Raw genomic sequence first — 25749 nt, forward strand, 5'->3', positions numbered from 1 at the left:
CATCCCCACTGCAGGCACGCATCTCTCCGACTCCGGTTCTCCGTGTCGGTGAATCGCCGAGCTTTCCGAGCTCATCGCGTGTGCATATGGGCCGACCGAGTCGTGCTTGCGCAATCCTCCCGGCAGTTCAAAGAAGCTCGAGGTGATTCCTCGAGGTGTTTCGTTTTGTGTTGCTTTGCTGCGGAGTGCTTTGTGTTTCTCTTTCGACTTCCTTTTCACAAAGGGGAGATTGAACGAGTGGGTTCCCAGTGCGACGCTGGCATCTCTTCACTGCACAACTGTCGCGCTGACATCACCGCAACCGCTGTTAACGAGCTTTAACGGGATTCAGTCTGCACGCGATCGGCATAACTCACAGCGCAGCTTACGGACCTTCGCTGGAGGTGTCTTCAATATAGCGCGCTTAGGGAAGACTAGAAAGCAGTCGCACAGTAAATACCCTCGCACGAGGCCAGACAACTCGTTATCTGGACAATTTACAGCGGGCCATCCGCGGCGCAAACGCGTGATATCTTTGCAAGAAGTTGGAGAGTTTGTGTGCGCTCAACTGTGTGCATACGTCGCCGAGTTGTTTTGCTACCTGTACCCAGAACTTCTGAAGGAAACAAGAGTTACAAGAGAGTTTGTGGTGCTCGCGACTTCGCACGCGGGTTTGCCGTGTGCTCGTCAATGGTAGAGGCCTAAGAGCCCTACGAAAAGGTGCGGTGTTTCTGAGCCCCACGTGCGCGAGCAATCTGTTCGCTGTACCAAAGAATCAGCTTCTTGACTGAAACGCCCTGAGATTACCTGAGACGTCCGAGTTCGTGCTTACTTGAAACTGTGCGACCTACGTTCACTTTTTTCAGCCCTTGAAAGTAGGTGTCCAGCGGCAGTCACCTGATCACCAGAGACATGGACCATGCTAGTGTTTCCACCAATGCCATGTCCTTCAGCGGTCTGTCGAAGAAAACTGATGCAGTGAGTTCAGCTTCTTCATTTTCATATCCCGTAGCTACTAACGTTCTCGTCTCTTTGCTTTCTTTCTCAGAATCTTAAACGAGCGACTTACAGAAAATGTCGAAGTACAAATCGCCTTTTATTGCAGAACGCGGTTTGCAGAGCTCTTTGTCAATCGTTCATCCTCGAGGCTTTCATTACAACTCTCAGATCAATTACAGCTGTGAATAATACCACAGGTCGTGATTGTTTATAGCGTTCTGAATTAACACAGTTGCGAGCAGCCCGGTGTCACCCACGGTGTGCATCAAATTGTGACGTTTTCTTGAAACCTCAGCTTTGGTACGCAGCAATTCGGTTCATGTAAATCGTAATGGCACAAAATTTTCGTATTGCGCAGTTAGTTATCTATGAAGAAAAATGGCGCCGGAATGACTGTCGACGGTAATGCGTTAACATCGCATCAATATAGCGACACAGCATATTGCCACCGTCTAAACGAGTTATGTATGATTCGTGTACTGCAGCGAGACTCCTATTTCGCTCTTCCCTAAGAACACTCGGCGCCATCTAGAGCCGCCGCCGCGAAGCCTGCGCATGGCCTTCGAAATGCACGGAGCTCGTGCCAACGCTGAGGAACGTGTCATGCCAGCTTCTAATGCGGAAATCAACGCAGCTGATTTCTGCTCCGGGGCTTTGCCTTTGGCAAAGGACCTCTCAGAAAAGAGTACAACCATTAGCTTGCTGTCACGTGCTTGCCTTTTCTTCTACTTGAAACAGCGAGTGCACCCACAACCGATACATTCTTGGATATTGCGCCTCATAAATAAAGTAAACGCAGACGAGGGTTTTAGCATTTACATACAATGTGCACAAGTTATCTACAAGTGCTAGAGATATTGTCTTTCTTGTCTTTCCATGTGCTGCAGAGCGGAAAGATTACAATGGAAGAATGCAGCGCGGCTAGCATAGGAGTGCAGACAGAGCCTTTAGCGGCGAGGTTACGCAAGTTCGCCAAAGAGCACCTATTCCTGCTGTCAACGCTAGCAGGCGTCGTTGCCGGCGTGGTGCTGGGCATCGGTCTGCGCCACGCGAGCCCCAGCGAGTCCACCATTGTGTTGCTCGGCATGCCGGGCGAGGTGTTCATGCGGTGCTTGCGCATGCTCGTGCTCCCCATGATGATCGCCAGCATCATCACAGGTGACTATGCACAGATGCCGAACGTTCCACTAGCGGTCAAACTTCGCCTTGACGAATTTCAAGAAATCTCAGAAATTATTTTCTTTTTATTGATGCTTGCCTCAAGACATCATGTCTGGTATGTCTGATACGTGGGAAAAAAGGTCTCCGTTTTCTATTAATTCAAGTAGTGTTTCGCGGTATCTGTTGCCGTGTATCCAGTGATCATGGCGCTACGATCGGCACGGTAGCTGACGCCGGTATGCAAGAGGCGGGAGCATTCCGCCTGTGAGGCTCGACGAGTGTGGATTTGCCGGCAGTAAACAGCGCTGGCGTAAGGACTCCACCTGGTTCACAGTCCCTTTAAGAACAACCTCATCTGGGCTATAATAAGGTGACGAAGGAGGGAGCAGACACACGGTGGTGCAAGTGTGCAGAGAGGAAGTTGCACGGGCTCGGAGTAAGGTGTGGCATAAACCTTGCAGGGGGTGATAGAAGAAGTGGACGGGTGAGCTGAGACTCGTTGATAGAAATGCTCAGAGGGATACAGAAACGTTAAAAGAGCATTCAAAGTAGACTAAATGTTATGGTTGGACATTGCTCAGGTAACGGAGAGCTTGGGTACAAAAAAAAGCGCTGTTGAACACTACATTTTACTCCTTCCTCCTTTTTTTTTTACATTAGTGTGCGTGCGTTGGAGGCACCAATGCATAATCTGCCACGAAGCTGGGCCCAAAAGGGGCTTCAGTTTTCCTTAACAAAACAGTGACTTCGTGGCAGACGCTAGTTTGTATGGAGCCTCTTGAAAGAGGCCTCAAGGTATAATATTGACCTTTTTCGCGGATCACTTTGTTCTGAAGAAACGAGATGGAGCTTTCGGCAGAGCGCCGAACGTCGCCTCAGCGACAGCGCACGAATACGAAACCATTACCGCTTCCACTTTGCTTCTGTGCGATCAGCTGTCGGAAATGGAACTGAGTTTTCGCTAACGCACTGTGTTCCAATCGTGCCGGATTAAATCATGCCGATTGAAGACGTGTGCAGTAGTTGGCCGCAAGAATAGTGATTGGCATATTAAGGAATGGAATGAATCTGTGTAGCCAAGTTCACAGACCGTTGCAGCAACTGTCGTACGTGTTACCGACACTTCAAGATGTACTCATCCACCACCGTTGTGTCGCTAACCTTCAAAGTGCTTCAGCTCCGGGACGTCGGCAAGAGTGAGTACCGCTCGTTAAACAATGACAAAGGGAGTAGCGCCACTTCCTGTCATAGTACCTTTCGCGCACAATATCTACACACATTTACGCCAACTGGCACGGAATCTTACACCCACTCTATCGCCAACGTGTCAATAAGTGAGTGGGCGCACACTCGAACATATGCGCACCCTATACACATAATAAATGACTTAATAAATGACATAATAAATACACTGATAGCCCACGAATGGTCGAAGCTGAGTGTTTCGTGACGGTACACAAGAGTAAGCTAGTTACTAGCAATAATACAGATTTGCTACAAGGTATTACCATGTACAAAACGGCTATACGTTTCAAGCCTTGCGCGCAGAAGGAACGAATCTGTCGGAACTGAGCACACCCGCGAGCGATTAGGCAGACATAATCAAATACTCACCGCACCAAGGAAATTTACTGAGTGAGAAATGTGACGAGCCGCTGCTTCAAAATATTTACCAAATAAAGAACGAAGAACAAGACACACTAATCCTGATTCAATTCACGAGCGGAAAGTTTGGATAGCTTGGAATACATGATCAACCTCGATTTTAAAACAAGCACAATACACGCGGCTCGCACCGTTTGGACATAGCTTAATCGGCTTCCAAAGCGCTTTTGCATGTTCTCTGAAGCTGTGGCCAAAGCTTCGTGTTGTCCACCTAGTCACCGTCTACGATATCTCGCGAGACAGAGGTTTGCTAAGCCGCACCGGCGTCATACACACACATTGTAAACGCGGAGGCAACGGAGGCAGTTGAGGCAAGCAATGGAGGCGTCCCCACGTGATCAAACAGGGCAGCGCCCATGGGATCGCCACGAAAAGGGTGAATAAAGGGGAAATGAGACATACACCCAAACGTAGCTAAGTGCTACGAAGAAAACCCATACGGGTTCCTCGAAAGAAAAGCTTCGCAGTTGAAGAAAAGTTCGTCCTGCTCTGGGACTCAAACTTGGGACCATAAACGTTGTTTTTCAACTGCGAAGCTTTTCTTTCGAGGAACCCGCATGGTTTTTTTTTTTTGTAGCCCTTAGCTGCGTTTGGGTTGTTGTCTCTTTTTCCCTTCATTATTATATATATATATATATATATATATATATATATATATATATATATATATATATATATATATATATATATATATATATATATATATATATTGGGCCTTTTCTCATTCTTCACCTCGACATACGTCTACAATTCGCACAGAGGCCAGTTTTTTATACAAAGATGGTCTTTGTGGAATGCAACGAAAAGCGGGACATGTTATACGCCTGTTAGGTCAGGTTAAGTTGGGTTAGAGGTTAGGTCTCTATATTGACACGTGTAGTTGTTTCTCTTTTCCGGGAGACCGCTTTTCACCGTCCTAATGTTATCGCTCAGGGCGGCACGCGCCCGCATGTATCGAAAATTTCTGGAATGTTACCGATGGTTCAATCTGCTGTCTGTTGTCACCGAAGCTTGTGTAATCTGATCGCATGTGCAGCGCGAATTGCGTAGAGCTTTCTGGAAGATACGCGGCATCAGTGATTACTCTGGAACCTTCGATGATTCATGTATAAAAGCCGAAGTGCTTGACCAGCAGATCAGATTTCGACGATCGCCGACCGTGTTCGCCGCTATCGCTGTGCTTTGAATGTGACTTTCTTTCGTGGGCACAAGTTCGCCCAATAAAAGTTCATTTCGTCATTCACAGATTTTCCGCTGGATTATTCACCGTCATTACTACGTGACAATATTAAGCTAGTCGTACAAGCGAATACATCATGAGACAAAAAAACTGCTTAATACGAAGAGCAGAATAGTGATAAAATGCTGGAAAAAGGAAAGTTGCGGTGTGCTAAGACTAACAGAGGTGAAAGTTACTTACATAGAAGTAACCATAGAAGTCGCCATATATGTAAGGAGGCGGCGTACTCTTACACAACTTTGGGGTCATCTTAAAGGTCGTTCAAGTGATAAAAACAAATTATTTATTTGAGAGCTTCCTCTCCGCCGCAGTTCTTTCCTGTCATTCCCCACGGCACCACCGATTTCCGTACAGAAAAAGTATTCGAGCAGCTTTTCCTCGAGAACGGGCCGTTGTGACTACTCATTTTTTTACAGGAAGTGCCACTCTCAGCGGCAAGGCGAAAGGCAAGATGGCTCTGCTGACTTTTTCCGTCTTCATCAGCACCAGCTTTGTCGCTTCCCTCATCGGACTGGTATTCGTGACAACGATTCACCCGGGTAGTCCCGAGCTCAAATCGGGCATCGATGTCGAAGACGAGATCCGGGGTGACCCGCAGATACTGGACACGTTCTTGGATCTCGTACGGTGAGCACCCTCTCCACCTTCAGAGCTATGTCCGTCTCACACGGCTTCTCTTCTTGCTGTTACCGAATCATTCGAATTTTTTTACGTGAACTACTTATAGGGGCGCTACAATAGCGAAGCTATCGAATCGAATCAAATATTAGATGAAAGAACGACCCTCCGAATATCAAATCATATATCCAACATTTTCCCATATATAACCAAAGTGAATTTTTATTATCTCGCCCTTTCTGTTTGGTAAAAAAAGGAAGGGGGAGGAGGTTTATTTAAATATCCCACTCATGTAATGCCGCTCGCAGAGCGCTTCCGATTAAGTATAAGCGGTCTAAGCAAACGCGGTGTAAGCCAAGTGGTCTAAGCGGTTGATAACTGAAATGATGGTCAACGGAGAAACTTAGAATCGAGAAACAACTGAAAGGGGACCGTGTCTGGTGCACCATCACAATGACACCAAAAACACGAGAAAAGCACGCTGCCAGACGTTGAAGCAGCATCAAAGTGCAAAACTACAGCACCGCACATCGTTTAAAGCTATCCAAGCATGGTGACGCTGTAGAACTGAAAAATTGATTTGCCTAAATAAACAAAAATCGTGGGCTGTTCGGCAAGCGGTGCCTCTCAGCAGCAAATATGGGTTCCCTGCAGCAGAATCACTACGAACAGTAACCGCTTGCATCCGTCTTTCTCCCTGTATACTCTAATAAGTGTTGTTACCCCTCACATTGGAACGAAAACACATATGTATAATGGACTCGCATAATGTATTGTCGATTTGAATACAAATCAAATAGCAAGAACTATTCGATTCGTATTGAAATCTTCGAACACTCATGCACTCTCACTTATTTCTCAAAATTTTAAATGAGAAAGAAAAGTTAAAGTTACGCATAAACGTTAAAAAAATATGCGGTTTTACGTGCCAAAAACACGATGTGATTATGAGGCATGCTCTAGTGGGGGACTCCGGAATAATTTGGACCACTTGGGGTTCTTTAACGTGCACCTAAATCTAAGTCCACTGGTGTTTTCTCATTTTGACGCCATCGATATGCGGCAGCCGTGATTAGAATTTGATCGCGCGGCCTTGTGCTCCCGACACCACGCATAAACGTAAAGTTAGGCATAAAGGACTTCTTTATGAAGAGTGTGTTGATTATTTGAGTATTATAAATGCGTTGCTTCACTCTATGTCCGGTTGCTTTGGGCTGTCGCTTCTTTGGATTAACTCTCGCAATGGTAGCAATAGTCAAACAAAACAAGGAAAGGATGCATGGAAAGGCAAGGAAGTTAACCAGAGATAATTAAGGGAAAATGAGACATCCACCCAATAGTAGCAATCGCTGCGAAGGAAACCCATACGGGTTCACCGAAAGAAAAGCCACGCAGTTAAAGAGTAATTCTTCCGGGCCCGGGATTCGAACCCGGGACTACCGCCTTACCGGGGAAGCCGCTCTAGCATCTGAGCTAACCAAGCGACTAGCAGGTTGTAGGGCGAAATAGAATTTGTCAGCAACATGAAGCAAAGGCAAAAGTTTGACGTAATAGTTCTGCGGAAACCCACAAGGCGGAGAGAAGTAATTAACTAAGGGAAAATGAGAAATCCACCCAATCGTAGCAATTGCTACAAAGGAAAGTCCATTCTCCGCATTCGCGGAGAACGGACTTCGAAAGCATTGGAAGATCAATATAGCAAATATATTACGAGGATACACCAAGAGAATCTTCAAGTGCCACCTAAAACAGCTGTCGGATGGTACTGGTACAACAAGGATGCAACGACATTGACGACTTGAGCCGCCATCGACTCCTGGTTCATATTTTGCAAAGATTTTTCTTCTTTCGATTCTATTCATTTACTAGTATCTGTCCTATTAGTGTGGGCCGCACATGGTATTAACGCTGCAGCGCGAGCAAATTAACAATACTGAAAAAAAACTGAGAATGGAAAACATCTACGAAATACGCGATAATGATATTTTTTTGGCACGTCCTACATTTAAATACACGGAGGGGTAAGAACGAATAGCAGCCTCACCGCTGTAAAAGAAATTACACCTACGCTTCTATAGCTGTACTACGCTCTCCAAGTTTTACGGTGAGAGTCGCAACTTGAATTGAAAGTGGATCGCTGCAGGACGAAATGCCAGCCGCTTCGAGCCGGATAGCTTGTGCCATGACGGCAGCACCCTGGGAGTATTTTTTGAGGGCAGAAATCGGACTGATGGAGTTTAGTTATTCCGACACCATCACATAACTTAACCGTTGCGCTTTCGAGTGTTATGAGCATGGCAGGCTGCGTACATGTGACATCGAAGAGGTGATAAGCGCGTTCACTCAAAGGCGATGTTAGTGCGTGCTCCTGAATGACGTCAGCATTCACCAAAGGCTCGTACGAGCCGCGCAAGCGCGTCTCCTGCGGACGCGGCTTATGGGAATATGTTTGGCGTTAAGTGCAATCAATAAACGAGCATACGTAGTAGTATACCGAAAGTAGTATACCGAAATATGTATTGAACCTATAACTCCAGGTCGCTTCGTCATTCTTACCTGGAAGTGCATCATCCATCTTCAATTCCTTTCTTCTTTTAGGAAAGAAAACGCTGTCATTTCTGGTCTTTCGGCGTAAAAAATCTCTGAGCACAAGAACCCAATGTTCGTGATGAGCCGACCACCTTGCGGTTATGGACAGCGCAAAATGACTTCGACGTAGTCAGAGGCGCAGGCGAAGCTTGATTCTTTTCCAGAACAGCGTTGGTCGAAAACGTGGACGGCGCAAAGCGTCGCTTTTCGTTGCCTCGGTGCCAGATATTCGGACTGGGCTCCACACTGGCCATATGCATGTTACCATGACCTTCACATTTAGCATATTAAGCAGGAACTACACAGTCTGATCAGTCCGACTGCGTGGCGCGCAAGCGTGAAAACCAGCAGAGTACGCCGCTCCAAAAACTTCTTGGCACTGAACCTTGCTTAGACCTATAGCCACACAGCAACAGATGCGGCCGCACGGCCGGGCATTTGCTGAATCGCGCTGCTCACATGACAGCGCATGTCTCGTCTTATCAAGCCTATGTCGGCAGACGCGTTCGACGAAAAGCCACAGAGCCATACAGCGTGGCCCTTCAGTCAGCATGCGAACGACGTGAGGTGGTGTGTACGTTGGGAACTGCGTGGATTCGGTTGGCAGACGCCTTTGGCCGCTGGCTCCCGTTACGCGTGGCAATGAGCGCCCGTTAAAGTGCAGGTCGAGCGCTGTCGTCCAGGCACGACAGGAGCGCCGGCTGATCCGTCGGCTAATACTTTTGCGTTAATACTTTAGCGGTCTCTTTGCGGCTTCGGCTGCGCTGCTATCGGCAGGGCTTTCGTGCGCTTTCTTCTCGATATCGTTATGGTGGCCAGAAGGGGAAGTGGAAACATTGGCTGCAATAGTGGTGCAGCGGAGGCCAACTCAAGCGGCAAGGAATGCTCTGGACCAACGCCGATGCCGCCTATTCAACTACATGTAAAACACAGAAATGTTTCAATGACACGACCCCTAAAACGATTCGAACGAAATATGTTGCACCATTTGAAAGATAAAGTTAAATTCCATAGTGACTGCTGTAAGTGGAATTTCGATTTGAAGCCTCAAATTTTTTACAAGACTGTTTAAAATTGGTAAGCTCAAAAAAAAATTGAACAATGAAATCCGTAACTCTGCAACAAAACCAGATAGCGCAGTTCTGTAAACTGCGCCCGTTAGAGTATCTGAAACGGGCAAATTTAGCATATAAGTTTATGTATTACGTGAATGTATAGCTGTATTGACAAAGGTTTCGCGAACGTCTTACTGACATATAAAGGGTACATTTTAGAGCCATGCACAGTCCATCAAATTTGTTCGCTATGTACTATTAGATGCAATATACAATATTGTGATACCGATTTGAAATGCGGACCACGAAGTTGCAAACTTGATAATTTCGTTGTCTGAAAATCTGCAATTCTCTACAACTCTACAAAAATATTAATGGCATAAAATCACAATTTCACATTCAACAATCATTATAGTTCAGTTTTTTAATGAAACACAGCGCACCAAATCAATGCAGTGGTGGCCGAGAAAATCTATTTCTACTTTCCCGCGTATTTAGATAGCAGCTCCCGAGCTAAAGCTACCTCTTAACGCTATCGCCGGTATCTTACGCATATTCGACGTCGCCATTCCACTTATGGTCTTAGTTGCCCGTAACAATAAGAAGCAGTGCTTAATGACCAAATGCGAATAATAAATTGATTTCTGCAAGAAAGATTACCAGAACGCTGCGGTCGGGGTGCCAGCCGCGGCGATCTGAGAGCTGCCGAGTAAATACGCTCTTTTGCAAAATGCTGGCACCTTCTTTAACAGTCTTAAAACATGTATCACGTTTAAGAACTTTTTTTTTCAATACGCGGTCGTTCGCTTTCTGGCTACCACATGATAGCACGGTGGTCGTTGAGTGAAGGTATTCGGAATTCCTGCATCTCGATGCACGCACAAACAGACGCAGTGCCCAGGGAGTTGAAGACTGCATGTTTAGTTTGGTATATGATGAACGTCACGTAACAAGCAGTTACGTGACGTTCGGAACTTCAGTTGAAGTTCCGCGCTTGTCCTGTGTGTTTTCTTCGTCCGTTATCGTTTGCGCGGTTACATAATGCATTCCAATCTCGACCACCAACTAGCTCGCCTCTCCCTGGTACATATGCTTCAAATAGCGTATTCGCTGCCGTTTGCCTTCTCTTGCCTCGTTCTCTCCTTCTACGAGAAAATGCAGCCTTGTCATAGCATAGAACTTGATGAGGCTGTTAGTGATATCTTTCGAGTGTCGTACGCAACCAACAATTTCCTAGTCAACGCATAAATAAAGTACACTATGCTATTTGGTGCGCATCCACTCCCGAGCTAGACGCTGCCTTCACGGAAGCAGAAGTCCGAGAGGCGCTACACCACCTAAACAGCAGGTCGGCCTCAGGACCGGACGGGGTAACCAACCGAATGTTACGTAACTTAGACGACCAATCCATTACATTGCTCACGAAAGATATCAACCACGTGTGGGAAACAGGAGAGGTACCAACGCAATGGCGCACTGCCACGGTGGTCCTCATTCCCAAACCCGGCAAACCCCTTAACCTGGACAACTTACGACCCATCTCTCTTACTTCATGCGTGGGTAAAGTGGCGGAGCACGTCATTCACAACCGAGTATCACGCTACATTGAGGAACACGAACTCCTCCCATACAACATGGTAGGGTTTCGACCCCACCTATCCACTCAGGATGTTATGTTACTCCTAAAGAGACAGATCTTCGACGTTAAAACAAGAGACGTTCGAGGCATCCTCGCCCTCGATCTCACGAAAGCATTCGATACCGTCTCGCATCGCTTCGTACTGGAGTCTGTTGCAGGCCTCGGCCTCGGCCAGAGATTTCAGGAGTACGTACGCTCCTTCCTGAAAGACAGTGAAGCCCGACTGCGAGTCTTAGAACTAAAGTCGGACCCTTACACGCTGGGCTCCGTCGGAACACCTCAAGGCTCAGTCATCTCTCCATTACTATTTAATATAGTGATGAAGGGACTCGGAGACAAACTACGAGACATCCCGAACGTAAACTGCGCTTTATACGCAGATGACATCACCATTTGGAGCCCGGGAGGCTCCATGGCAGACATGGAGCAGGCATTACAGTCTGCCCTAGATGCCACGGAAGACTACCTACTAGACACAGGCATGAAACTATCCTCCAAGAAATCGGAACTCTTACTATTTCGCAAGTCTTGCCAAGGAGTCCGCTACCTAACACCTCTAGACGAACTTCCGATAGCACTACACACAAGAGACGGACAACAGATTCCGCGAGTCGACCACATACGCATTCTTGGGCTTCTAATCGAAGCCACCGGATGCCACGGACACACTATCAAACATTTAACCGCCAAAACCGAAAACATGATCAGACTCATCCACAGAGTCTCGGGGCGCAGAAAGGGTCTCTGCGAAGATAACCTTTTGCGCGTATACCACGCATTCCTTATGAGCCACATTAATTACGTCGCCTCTGCCCACAACTGGACGAAAATAGAAAAGACGAAACTAAACACACTCATTCGCAAGAGCATCAAACAGGTCTTGGGCATTCCACAAAGAGCAAGTACATCAAAGGTTGACCAGCTAGGCATGCACAACAACATCGACGAAGTGATCGAGGCTCAGACTATGGCGCAAATACTACGCCTATCCTCGTCCAAAGCCGGTAGACTAATCCTAAACGAAGCTAATATCTCCCCCTCTCCCTATTTCGAGCATGCGATTACCCTACCGAGCGAAATTAGAGACAACTACAAGGTCTGACCATTTCCTAGAAACGTCCACCCACAACACAACGTGGGCAGGCGCCGGGCCCGCGCCCGCGCGATTCTCGATCGCACCGACGCGGATCGTGAAGCCACCGCATTTGTGGATGCGGCCCAGTACGGCAACACATCCACTTTCGTGATAGCAGTCGTGGACGGTAACGGAACCTTACGATCATCCGCATCGGTTAAAACGACCACCAGCGCTAAAGCAGAACAGATAGCCGTAGCCATCGCCATGGCAGACCCCACATTTACTCATGTCCTCACGGACTCGCCTGCCGCAATTCGGGCCTACGAAAGCGGCAACGTATGTGAAGAAGTGGCGCACATACTACTAGCGAGCTCAAAGGAGAGCAAACGACGCCTCTCCTGGTTCCCCGCTCACATGGGGAAAGACATTCACCCGCGGAAACCAAACCTCAATGAAACGGCCCACGACCGTGCGCGAGAACTTGCCCGCCGCGACGGTCCTACGGCCTCCGAGGGGCTGGACATTCAGTTTAATGACCCGCTACTCACTTATCATGAAATCACCTCATACTATCGAAAAGGCAGAATGAAATATCCGCTCCCGCACTGCAAACTCGAACGCGCGCAGGCGGCCGCGTTTCGAATGCTACAAACGGACTCGTATCCTTCACGAGGCCTACTGAGTCACTATAACTCAGACATCCCGGCAAATTGCCCAGACTGCCAAGAACTCTATTGCTCACTCTCGCACATGCTATGGCAATGTACCGCGTTACCAAAGGGCCCTCTCTCTAGTGAGCCCGAATGGGAAGAAGCCCTCAAAAGCCCGGACCTCAAACTCCAGCTCAAGGCCGTCCAGAGGGCCCAAGAACTGGCGGAGCGTCACCACGTTCCCGTCCCGACTTGGGCGTCGCCTACGGTTTCGGCCCGAGGAGCTCCCCGCATGGGATCTCTAACGGCTTAAAACTCCTCAGGACCTCACTGAAGTTCTTGACTGACTGACTGACTGCTATTTGGTTTTAGTATGCTGAAGCTGTACGCAAACGAGTCTTCCAGGTTTGCGAAAAATGTCCGCCGTTGGTCAAATGTGTGAAGCACTCTCCTCACCTCTCAACTTCCTTGATCAAGCAAGCATTTCAGAAGCAGGTGGCCGAATGGGCGTTCTCAAGCACTTGTCACGTTAGCTTTTGCTCATCATTCTTCGGGATACGCAGCCTGTTACGTAATTAATTACTGAATAATCACTAAACAAGAATTTCTAGTTGATGAATAACAATTAATTAATTAATCGAATCCAGCAAGTCAAAAAGAAACCTTCATCCGGAATTCCAGGCATGGGCACCGTGATGACCATGGAATGCATTGGAGAAGAGCTGTTGCGAATACACATGTCACCATCCGAACTAGTAAAGTAAGCCTCCAGCTGCCCGTGCGCGACATTACTTTTTCCGAGCAACTTAAAATTAAATTATGGGGTTTTACGTGCCAAAACTACTTTCTGATTATGAGGCACGCCGTAGTGGAGGAATCCGGAAATTTCGACCACCTGGGGTTCTTTAACGTGCACCTAAATCTAAGTACACGGGTATTTTCGCATTTCGCCCCCATCGAAATGCGGCCGCCGTGGCCGGGATTCGATCCCGCGACCTCGTGCTCAGCAGCCTAACACCATAGCCACTGAGCAACCACGGCGGGTGCCGAGCAACTTAATAGACCCGGTCAGCGGCTTGCACGAACTTACCTCCAGGTTCAAAGCAGGGAAGGTTCAAAACAGGGACTGCAGAAATTCTGACTCACATATTAAGCAATAGAATGAATCTGTGCGGCAAAAGTTCGCGGACCGTGGCTAGGGAAGGACTGCCTGTGTTGCCGGCCTTTCGTGATGCGCGACTTTCCACGAGGATAAAGAAATTAACTTAAGCGTTGTGTGGCTAACCTCCGGAGAAATTAATTCAACACCGTAACGCCAGCAACAGTGAGTGCAACTTGTTACACAGTAACAAAGGGAGAAGCGCCGTTTCCTGGCATTGTAAGCTTACTTCTTACACGTTGTCTACACATCCGCCCAAACACACGCTCGAAATCGTGCCCACTCTATCACCTACGCATCAATAATAATTGAATGGAATCAATGTGATCAAGCATGGGTGACGGCTACACCGACAGCACATGAAAGTTCGAAGCTGGATGTTTCGTGATGATCGAAAGAGTAAGAGAGTGACTAGCGATAATACGTCTTTGCTACGATTAAGTTGTCACAAAGTGCAGAACATCTACGTTCCAAGCCTTAATTGTGGGCACAAGAACTAAACTACCCCAACTAACCCCACCAACGAACAAATATAGGAAAGTAACCAATCAGGAAAATAAACAATGAGGTAACGACCACACTGATCAAAGTCACTCGCTCAGAAACATGACAAGCCGCTACTTCAAAGTGATTAGCAAATAGACAAAACGAAGAGCACAGGACATTATAATCCTACTTTAACTCAGAAGCGAAATGTTTGGACAGGTTGAAATACATTTATAGCTCCGCATCCAGTACAACCGTAGTATATACGTTGCCCGCACCGTTTGAAGAAGGCATATATGAGCTCAGAAAGCGCTTACATGTCCTCTGAAGCTATGGTCAAAGCTTCCTATCGTCTACCCAGTCAATGTCTACGGTATCTCCTGAAAGAGAGCTTTGCTGAACCGCACCGGGGCGTCATGCACGTTCATTGTAAACACGGAAGCAATGGAGGCAGCTGGGGCCACTGATAAATGTCTTCACAACGTGATCAAATATAGCGGCTCCCACGTGGTCACGGTCAAAATGGTATACACAGGCGATGGTTCTGGACTCCCACAGGCATTCAGCCGAGATACCATCGCGACTGCAGCTCAAGTTATAAGCGTATCGCCGGCTAAAGCGCAGTAATGAAGTGACTATCCTTGTTATGTGTGTCATACATCGTGCGAGCCAATAAGTATGCGCATAGCGCATACTTATTGCCACATCACTGAATAAATAAGGTTTTAAAAACTGCGGGGTAAACAAAAACACGCAACTACAAAGCTCCGAAACGCTAAGGCCCCTATAGGCTGGGAAGCACTCGCGTATCGATGCATATAATTTAAACATTTATAATCTCGCAATTAATGAGCGGTGGGAGCAGCAGAGAAATGTCATCGCATCAAACGACTCTTTTGTAACCGCATCTTTGCCATATAATTTTTTCAGACGCTTGTGGTCGAGTTGAATGCAGAGAGGTCCATTTCATTGTCTATTTGAGCAATGTACATAAACTGCTAGTTTTCAGGCTGACTGAAGGCGCCATTACATCAAGAAGTAATTTAAGTTTCTTCTTCACGACGTGACGCAACACTGCTGTGTCGGCTGTGGGTAGGAGTATCATTCACTAACTCCTACAGCTATCGTATTTGAATGGCGTATTCGCCAATGTGCGCTAAGTGCAAGTGTGAAGAGACCATCAGTCATCTTCTGTGCCACTGTTCTCGCTTCGATAATCAACGTGAGACTCTCCAGTGTGCCTTGAATAGACTGGATGACAGGCCGTTTACGGAAGCGAAGATCTTGGGAGCCTGGCCCCACAGTTCATTAGCGCAGAAAGTAGTTCGAGCGCTTTTTCACTACCTGAAGGCAACAGACTTTAGTGCCCGACTATAGACATCCTAAATCTAAGTTTTCTATTTCTCTCTTTCACTCTTCGTTCCCCTCCCCACGTGTAGGGTAGCAAACTGCACTCAGTCTGGTTAACCTCCCTACCTTTCCTTCTTCCCTTCTCTCTCTCTCTCTCTCTCATCTCTCTCTCTCTACATCAAGAAAACTGTCTTTTCGTTCTCATCAACAGCTGTATTTGCTTTTTCTTCCTGATAAATATTTATGATTGTGTCAGATAGTTCTTCTTTCTGGTTGCTCTTCAGCCTAAGCATAATGATTTCGGCATGTAATTGCTTACTCTTTTTTTTCAGTAACGCGTTTCCAGAAAACCTGGTAGAAGCCTGCGTTGAACAGGTGAGTGCTTGAGGTCTTCTTATTGCAAGCAATGGTACCTCTTAGATGAAGCCGGTTCTTGATCGACGAAGACAGCTAGGTGCGTGACCATTTTAATTCAGAACCTCGCTGAAGAAGGAAAAGAAACTGGCCTTCCAAAGCCCGGTTTTTTTTTTAGATTCTTGTCTCTCGTGTAAAGCCTGATTTACCAAGTTATTTCGTGATTATCGATAATCCCATTGTCACCGAAGCGCATGGACCTCGCGGGTATAATATAAAAGTTATTGATCACAAATTTATGATGTCATCGTAACTGAATTTTATTTTTTTTTATTTTTACAATAATTATGTTATCATTGAGGGGGTGCCGCCACACTGCGGCCACTCAGCTGCTCGAGGCGAAGGTTTAGGAGAGATGCGATCACTATCTAATTTTAACGCGTTCCTCCTTAGTTATCAGGAACGTCGGGTGCACAGTTATCTCACTGCATTATGACCTAGAATAAAAACGAGAAAATAAGCAACGCCGGCTTTTAACATTCCTCATGCAAAGATTCCAAAATATCACAGCACCACAGCGCATTTAGGCGGAATAGCCCAAAAGCTACACTGTAAGCCACTCGAGCTAGACCGTTAGAGTGCTGCCAGCAGTAATTTCCGTTCTTCCTATTCCTTATACAGTACGGTAAACAATCACTTCCTGCTACTGAGATGACGTTGCATATTTGAGTAATTTGGGTCAGCTGCTGTTGTGAATTGGCATCACCATTTTACTTTTGTCTCTCTTCGTCGCTAGGGTTACACGTCATACGAGAAGAAAAATCTCTCCATTAAAGGAGAGCCTCCGAAGGAGATTCTTAAGAAAAACTGGTCACGGAGAACTGGCACCAACTCTTTGGGTGAGTTGTCACATGTCGTTTAGAGTAACCGGTATTACAACGCCCTTCGGTATACGTTATCGCTACCCGTGTCAATTGTTATTACGGTAAAGGTGCGGACTTCTTTTATCTGCGCTTATTTAAAAATATAGTTGCACTTTCCATGTTAACTGTTAAAGAGCAGTATGGCCTCAGCCGTCGGAACGGCTCCAACAAGGTTCCAGTACTTCTCTCAAGAATTGTTCCACCCTTAAAAGCGCACTACATGTGCGCTACTTGAAAACTTGTTGAAAATCGCCGCAGCATATATCAAATAAATTCATGTCAAACGTGCAATGAGACGTATTTAGAAGGCAGAATAACCATGCACTTAAGCTTTTCCTCATAATGTCATCTTGGTGTCATTTCCTCTCAGTTTATTCTCAACGTCCTTGCGCCTATATGGCTACTCGTCTGGCACATATCGGTATCATGAGCTACGGTTGCATGAATAATCCCTACTAAGCAGTTCGTTATGTGTGAATGTTTTCTTCGGAGCTTCTACGAACATAGCCGTGCCCAATGTTTTCTCCTCTCGTGCTTTCAGGCCTGATAGTCTTCTGCGTCGTGTTTGGGGGTGCCCTCGGCACACTCGGACAACCCGTCGAAATTCTGAAGCAGTTCTTCGCGGCTCTGGATGCTGCCATCATGAAAATTGTCTACCTAGTCATGTGGTATGTTACGCGCTTTTCTCATGCGGTTCCGAAAAGAAAAAATAAAACTACAATGAGCCCCTACATTTTTGCTGAATACAAAAGAAGAAAAAAAAAACGTCTAAACGTGACATCACCATGCACATGTGCCATGTCACCGCAGACAAGTTGCTTCCGTTCCGAAGTCCCGTTACAGAAAAGTATAGACGACGCCACTACCGCTTTCCCAAAGACACATTTGGTCAGCGGAGCGTGCTCATGTATACAGCCGACACGTCAGTCTGGGAATGGCTTTTTTGTACTCACTTTATACAACCCCCGGTCAGATTTTGACGCGGTGTTGAGAAGGTCAACCTTGCCCAAAGGAGCGAAGAATCCTGTTACCGTAGGACAAATAACACGTTTCCCCCGCGAGAGGCTTCTTGTTTGCCCCCTTAAGGGATCGGTGACACATAGAGCTTTCTAGAAAAATTACTAGCGGAAACCCCAGAACTTCATTATTTTATCTATCATTGAGATGATGGACAGTACATGGATTTGACCCGCCGTGGTTGCTCAGTGGCTATGGTGTTGGGCTGCTGAGCACGAGGTCGCGGGATCGAATCCCGGCCACGGCGGCCGCATTTCGATGGGGGCGAAATGCGAAAACACCCGTGTGCTTAGATTTAGGTGCACGTTAAAGAACCCCAGGTGGTCAAAATTTTCGGAGTCCTCCACTACGGCGTGCCTCATAATCAGAAAGTGGTTTTGGCACGTAAAACCCCAAATATTATTATTATTACATGGATTTGGGCAACATTTGTGCTTGTTGCGTCAGACGTTCTTGCGTCTTTCTAGCTCTTACGCTTTATCTGCCTTCATTGGCTTAAATTTTCAAGTAATCATGTTTTTCTTATAAGCATGAAAGCAGCGCCAGCCTCTGCGCCCATGCATATATGATTATTGCGAATTGTTGCATTTATAATGCAATGGTTTGCTGAAAATGATCCGATTGCAATGTCGCGAGGTACTTTGAAGCCAGGAGGACGAACTCTAGGCAAATCAATTTAGCACCTATATCATTTCCGTGCTGAATGAACCGCTAGGCTTGTAACTCTCGTTGACCCTAGCACCAGATTTCTCTACAGTGATATTTTTAAAGCTCTAATGGTCGACCACGGCCTCTGAGATCAGGCAACGCGCAGTGTGCTCGCAGCCCAATCTCGAAAGCTACGGGCCGACCATTCTCAGCAGGGTTTTCTCAAAACAAGACCTAGGTGATCGAACACTCACTTGGCGCAGCTCTCAACTGTCTTCTAGACCAAAGGACAAGCGAGCGACTCTTCTAGCATTCTACACACGCCCTGAAAGTTCATAACGCTTATCTATGTAATAACGCAAATAAATAAATAAACTTGACTTCGCAGTCTTTCTTTTTTTTTTTCTGCAGGTTGACTCCCGTCGGAGTGACGAGCCTGTTGTGCGCCCGCATACTGTCTGTGGCGAGCATCGCGACACTCTTCCAGCAGATGGCGCTGCTCATCGCCACCGTGCTGTCGGGCCTCGCCGTCGAGCTGTTCGTAGTCGAGTGCCTGCTGTACTTCGTGGTGACGCGGAAGAACCCGTTCCGGTTCCTCGGGAAGCTCGCGTACGTCGCTGTGTGCGCCTTCGTCACGGCCTCCAGGTACGTGCTCGGCGCGTGGGTCGTTTCGAAATCGGTGCGACGACGGGGTGCAAGCGAGAGGGAACGCGAGGCAACTTCGAAAACGCAAGCAAACGACAAGCCAGCGGTAGCAAGTCGAACTCGCGACCTCCGGATTGCGCGTGCGCTTCTCGGCATATATTGATCAACCGTGGCGGAGGTTCGCTCCGTCCAGTTTTTTGCGGTATTCGCGTACGCGTGCTATAACTACAATGGCCGCGAGCGTGTTAGTCGGCGTCCCTCACGACCATTGCTCACGACCAAGGTGGCCGATGTGAATGAAACGCACTCTCAACTGCAGTCGTCACGTACGTGCGCAATCTCAGTGGTAGCCATCTGGCAAATGAACCTTTTGTTAGGCTCCCACCGGTGAAAAAAACATGTTTATTCTGCCTTCTTAATTTCTCTTCGATGTTGGACCGGAGCCTGAACTGTATTAATTTCTATGAAACTCGAGTCATTGCTCCCGAAAAATATATTAATGCGTGGTATTTATTTCCAAAAATGCAAAAAGGAGTCTACTGCTGGGTTCCAGTTTTATGCTATCCGTCCAGCACACTGACACGGGTATCCAATGACTTGCGCGAGATCCCTTGTACTCTGTTTCGACACGTTGCTTCCTCACAACCAAGGGGAAACTGAATAACTCCTCTAAATTCTGTGTGACTGCGCAGAGGGTACTTCTGGAGCTCCTTCTGAATATCTCCATATTTCTCCATATTTTCTCGAATTATACAAAAGGCATACAGTGTTTACCCGCTGCCCTCGGAGAATTGGAGTAGCACAGCCTTCAGATTTGTCAGAAATGTGGGAGTTCGAGCAAAGTTTTATGGGTACGCGGGGGTTAATCACGATGTTGTAGAAGCGTTATAAGTATGTTTCCCCCCTTGTCCTGAAAGGAACACTTGTGACACTGAGTCTAAATCTACACGAGAAGAGGTCGTTGCCAAGTTGCATACGTGGGTCACGTTTTAAAGCGCATGTGTTTTAATTACAGGCGACTGAAATTATTAATGTAATTGCTCGAAAGAAACAACTTCGCCCTAAATTTAGGTGTGATTCTGCAAGGGTGCACAAGTCTACTAGTGTGTCATCTTTTTTTTTCCTGCCTCTTTTCGTAAGAGCTCTCCGTAAATTTTGTTTGACAGAAATGTTTAATCCGTAAAATTAAGATATCGCACGCATTACAAACTTTATGGCTTATGGGCGGGGCAGAAAATTCGTTCGGAACATAGAGAAACTCGTTAAACCACGTTTTGTAAAATCTAATTTGGAGTGTATTACGTTCGCAGAAGCCTGCGGACGGGAGTGCATTTTAAACCGCTGTCAAACGTTTTCAAAGATGGCGTGCGCCCTTAATCACTTGCATGTTTGCTATACGTTTGCCACTTTATAATTCACCTTCCTAAATACGCATCTTCACGTCCGTTCCCATGATCGTGTCTGCCACGCATGCGCAGTGCTCCCGTCATGCCGCTGACGCTCAATTGCCTGGAGGAAAACTGTGGAATCGACAAACGCGTCACACGGTTCGTGGTGCCCATTGGCGTCACCGTGAACATGAATGGTACAGCGGTCTTCATCACAGTCTGCAGTATCTTCATCGCCCAGCTCAACGCCATTGCCCTTACGTCGGGAGATTACTTCGCCATCGTGTAAGTGTGCGCCGTGACGCCGATAGCCATGCGCGAATGGTTATTGCTATTTTCTGCGTTTAGTACGCAGCGTCCAGCTTTATAGCTTTTAGCCCTTTTCGTGTCCTCTTCCCAAGCATGAAGTCGCGCGCCACCGGCGTCTCACTTTACGTCTTTCTGCTGCACAAAATCAAAAGCGAGAAAAAGTTGATTGAAATGTTTGCTGGAAGATAATTCCTCTGTACTGCTACTCTACATCGTAGCTCAGGAGAAAAGGTACACTGGTGAAAGTAGAGAAGCACGAGCAATAAGCATAAAGTAATACAGTAAGCTAAATAGATGGGATAAAATACAGAACATGCGCAGGGCTTCGGACAAGTTCACTTGCGCAAAGCGTGCGCACTCGAACATTGTATGCACACTCTGCACAAAAGCGCGTGCAAAAGTAAAACTGTCTGCACAATCACAATGTAGCCCACCCGATCCCCAACAGATTGAGAAAAGCAGCTTCCAGTACGGTGGTGGTGGTGGTGGTGGTGACGTTACAGTCGGTTTTAGCTTGGCAGACGAGGCCGGCGCCTCCGCTGTGGACAGGCCATGCCCATGGCGTTTGTCAGCTACGGGCCTCGATAGAAGAGACAAAGAATTATTAAGGCGAAAGCCTCATGTGTCAAACAATCCGTTGTCCGGCATTATCGAAGAATTGGCCGTCCGATGTTATGGCTCTCAAATTCAATGGCACCAAAATTTATGGTGCCACCATTGATGGTCGAACCCAGGATCATTGGTGGGAGGCGAAACCACGACTTTTGGTGTTAATAAAGGCGAAGTTAATTAAGATATAAATCATTAGGGCGCTCGAACCCGCGACCTTTGGTGAGACCGACATTCAATGCCACCAACATTGATGGTGACACAATTGATGGTCGAACCCACGACCATTGGTGGGAGTCGGACCCGCGACCTTTGGTTTTAATTAAGGCAAATTAAGGCACTCGAAGCCACGACCTTTGGTGGGAGTCCAACCCTCGACTTTTGGTGGATCAAATTTCAATGGCAACAAAATTGATGGTGATATACCATTAATGGTCGAACCAATGACAACTGGTGAGATTCGACCCTTGATCTTTGGTGTTAATTAAGGCAAATTAAGGCACTCGAAGCCACAACCTTTGATGGGAGCCAACCCTCGACTTTTGGTGTACCAAATTTCAATGGCAACAAAATTGATGGTGCTACCATTAACGGTCGAACCAACGACCACTGGTGAGATTCGACCCACGATCTTTGGTGTTAATTAAGGCGAAGTTAACTGAGGCACAGTTAACTAAGGCACTCGAACCCACGACCTTTGGTGGGAGAAAACAAGTAACAGGAAGTAACAACGCATTCGAATGAAAATGTCAAGTTTTTTATTTAATGTTTCGCGAGCCCACGGGCTTTCGCCTTTATCCTCTTTAGCGTATGCTAAAGTAACCGTCAACTTTTTGACTTCGCCAGCTGCAATGAACCAATTGAGCTTAACTACTAAATTTTATTCCACGTGCTCCCTTAGAGTACTCCCAAAGAAGGTGCTTGATGAACTCATATACACTTGAACCTCGTTATAACAAAACGAGACGTAATGAAATAATGGACATAACGAAGTAAATGAAATTCCCTTTGAAATCCCCACATTCATCCATGTATTTAAAATTTCGTTTTAACGAAGTGAACCCGCCGTGGTTGCTTAGTGGCTATGGTGTTGGGCTGCTGAGCACGAGGTCGCGGGATCGAATCCCGGCCGCGGCGGCCGCATTTCGATGGGGGTGAAATGCGAAAACACCCGTGTACTTAGATTTAGGTGCACGTTAAAGAACCCCAGGTGGTCGAAATTTCCGGAGTCCTCCACTACGGCGTGCCTCATAGTCAGAAAGTGGTTTTGGCTCGTAAAACCCCATAATTTAATTTTAAATTAACGACGTGAAATTATCCTGCCAATGGATATAACGAACTAGATTCGTTTCCAAAACTAAAAAATTCCCTACTGTTGCGTGCCGAGTACATCGCTTTCGGTGATTCCCGCCGCGACAGTTCAAAACTCCCACGGGTCCACATCGAATACATCGTCGAGCAACACTGATTTTCCTTCACTGCCGCGCGTAGCTGCGCACCTGCGCATAAGGAGCAGCTCACTGCCGCACTTCTTCAATGACCTCACTTTCTTGCGCGTGCCTGGCTGCGCGAGACGAGCTGCGGTGCGAAAGATTAGTGCATTCACTTCTACTGCGCGGCGCGCCGTGAGGGCGGCGCAGCTGGGCGTGGCCTCCGAGATCGCATTGGCATCGGTGCAATATCGGAGGCCACGAGCCGGCTGAGCCAAGCCGGAACAGCGAAGTTCGCTCGGCTGCTCGATCACACAGCGCAGCGCTGTGTGACGCGTGCCGACTGACCGCGACGCGCCAAGGGGAAAGCCAACGTGAAGGACCACCACAATGGAACACGTGCCGTAACGTGCTACACACGCCTGGTCATCTTGGGTTAATTTCTTCAAATTTCATCGCCTGCGTGGCCGTGTCACGGTCCCGCGGGCCGGAAATCCGTGTTCTAATTTCCATCTTTAGAATTGTGCACCCCATTCCGCATGTATTGCATTAAATGGCAATAACGGATATGACGAAATAACGGATATAACAAAGTAATTTCGGCTCCCCTTTCAACTTCTTTATAACGAGGTTCGAGTGTACCTAACTTAACTTACTGGTATTTAGATCGCCTCTGGGAGACTCCGAAACAACAAACAGCTTTATTTTATCCTTGCGCAGCATTTCGGCTACAGCTGTCAGTGTGGCGTCGACATCCGTTCCCAGCTCGGCACTGTTTCTCATGGTGATGACATTGTCAGTCATCGGTGCCCCAGTCAGTGACGTCAGCCTTCTCTTCACCGTCGAGTGGTTGCTGTAAGTACATATAAGCTATGGAACGCAGAGGTTGCCCTTCCAGTTTACAATGAAATTCAGACGGCGACCGACGGGAGGAATAAAAGGTTAAGTTGCTGATTCTTTTGCTAAAAGGTCGAAATAAAGTGCCTATCATCGCCCGTTTACATATATTTGTTCCCTTCCGTACATCACCACTTACGTGACGGCAGCGACCGCATTGAAGTAACATTGAAGTAAAGAATGGTGCGTTTTCATGACCCTCTTTGAGACCTTTATCGAAAGGTGCGTTTAAACAAGTCGTTGTTGATCCTTCAAGGCAAACCGCATCAAAGAAAATAATTATATATGAATATATGCCATTCTCTTGAATACTCATATGTTGTACGACTAGTCGCATGAGAAGATTGGATATTGAGGTTGGGGGCCTTTTGAATCTTTTGGATACCTACCTGTAAAAGGCAGAGGGATCTCTGGTCTCGCAGATGCTCTCATTTATGATACTGCAGCAGAAATCAACGAACCTGATTAAGCCAGTGCCTTCGTAACACACATTTTATGGAAAAGCATGCCAGTCCCCCGCTTCCTTCTGAAAAAGCAGTGTCACTTCTCAGACGTTAATACGTTTTTTGACGAACGAAAAAAAAAAGATCTTGCGTATTTTAATATAAGTAATCAAACTGTTCACCCAGAGTAGCAATTAACATAACAATTAACGAAGTTCGGAAAATTTGTCATGAACAACACCTGCACACATGAGGAACGTAAAGGTGACCTCATTTTATCGTCACAGCACTGAATAGGCCTGAATATTCATTCAGTGACAGGATCAAGAAGCTGGAATTCGGAATTTAAGTTTTGCAGTTGCATGCTCATAAATCACGCAAGAAGAGCTGTAGCTAGCATAAAAGAAAGATTGCAATAGTTACTGCGTGCTGTGTTGTATGATCAAAGCAACTGAAATGAATGGGGAAGTAAGATGATTAGGGGAGATAGGACACCGAACTTCATATTGTTTTCCAGATGTTGAAGCCTCTCTAATTCACAAAGGATAAAGTTCAAAATGCCGCGAGACAGTCACATTACGCGCATTTCTGACTAATCCCGTGCTCTCCTTAACTGCACTTCCCCACCTTCACGCAGCGACCGCGCACGGACGACCAACAACTGCTTGGGCGACTGCGTCACCTGCGCGGTGGTGGACCACGTCTGCTTCCGGAAGAAGGCGTCCGAGCTAAGTGAGGTGGTGGTCGTGTACGACGAAGCCAGCGAGAAGCTGCAGGACTCGAGCTTATGAAGATTGAACACCGCGCGAACCCCGTGACTTCGTCTCCCGCTGAGTTGTACTTTTTTCAACCCAGTTGCTATCGCCACCGTTATATAATTAGACTGAAACAATACATAGAGACATTGCACTCTTCTTCATTTTCATTTGAACTGGTCTTCTCGCGTGTGGATGTTATGTGAACGTTCTATAAACCATAGAGTACATCTGCTTGTCCATGTTCGTATTGCTGTTTGCGGTACATTGCAGCCATTACGGGCGTAGTGTTTAGCATAGGATAAGGTGCCTCAATGTCAGCGCCCCCCCTCCCCCCCCCCCCCCCCCCCCGCTGCCATGACATCGAGGCACCCTAGCATAGGAGCGCTCGTAGCTAGCGTCGTCTTGTGCTCGTTTGTTCATCCACAAAGCATTATATATTTTTTTCTTTTTTTGCCGTTGTTCTCGTGGAAAGATATTGTAGTCCCTATGCATTCTCACACTGCTCTACCGTAGCCAACAGCAGATATGCTGCTACATTTATGTAGTTACCAGACTAGACGCTGTCCACTGGCACTGCACTGGTCTTATGCTTGCGGAACATGCTTTCTGCATGTTCCCGCTTGCTTGTGTGTGCCACCAATACATCTGTAGCTCGCAGAA

The 25749-nt window shown here is 46.9% G+C and overlaps 1 protein-coding gene across 1 annotated transcript; it reads left to right on the top strand.

Annotated features, from left to right (window-relative positions):
• Positions 1-25326, top strand: LOC142572361 (putative sodium-dependent excitatory amino acid transporter glt-6). The gene is made up of 10 exons (XM_075681428.1): positions 1-957; positions 1866-2136; positions 5461-5671; positions 16001-16043; positions 16819-16921; positions 17487-17613; positions 19022-19255; positions 20734-20928; positions 23712-23846; positions 24969-25326. The coding sequence occupies exons 1-10, from the start codon at positions 892-894 to the stop codon at positions 25120-25122; spliced, it is 1539 nt and encodes a 512-aa protein (XP_075537543.1). The 5' UTR covers positions 1-891; the 3' UTR covers positions 25123-25326.
• Positions 25327-25749: the final 423 nt, after the last annotated feature.

The sequence above is a fragment of the Dermacentor variabilis genome, chromosome 2 (genome assembly GCF_050947875.1).
Source record: "Dermacentor variabilis isolate Ectoservices chromosome 2, ASM5094787v1, whole genome shotgun sequence".
Classification (NCBI taxonomy): Eukaryota; Metazoa; Arthropoda; class Arachnida; order Ixodida; family Ixodidae; genus Dermacentor; species Dermacentor variabilis.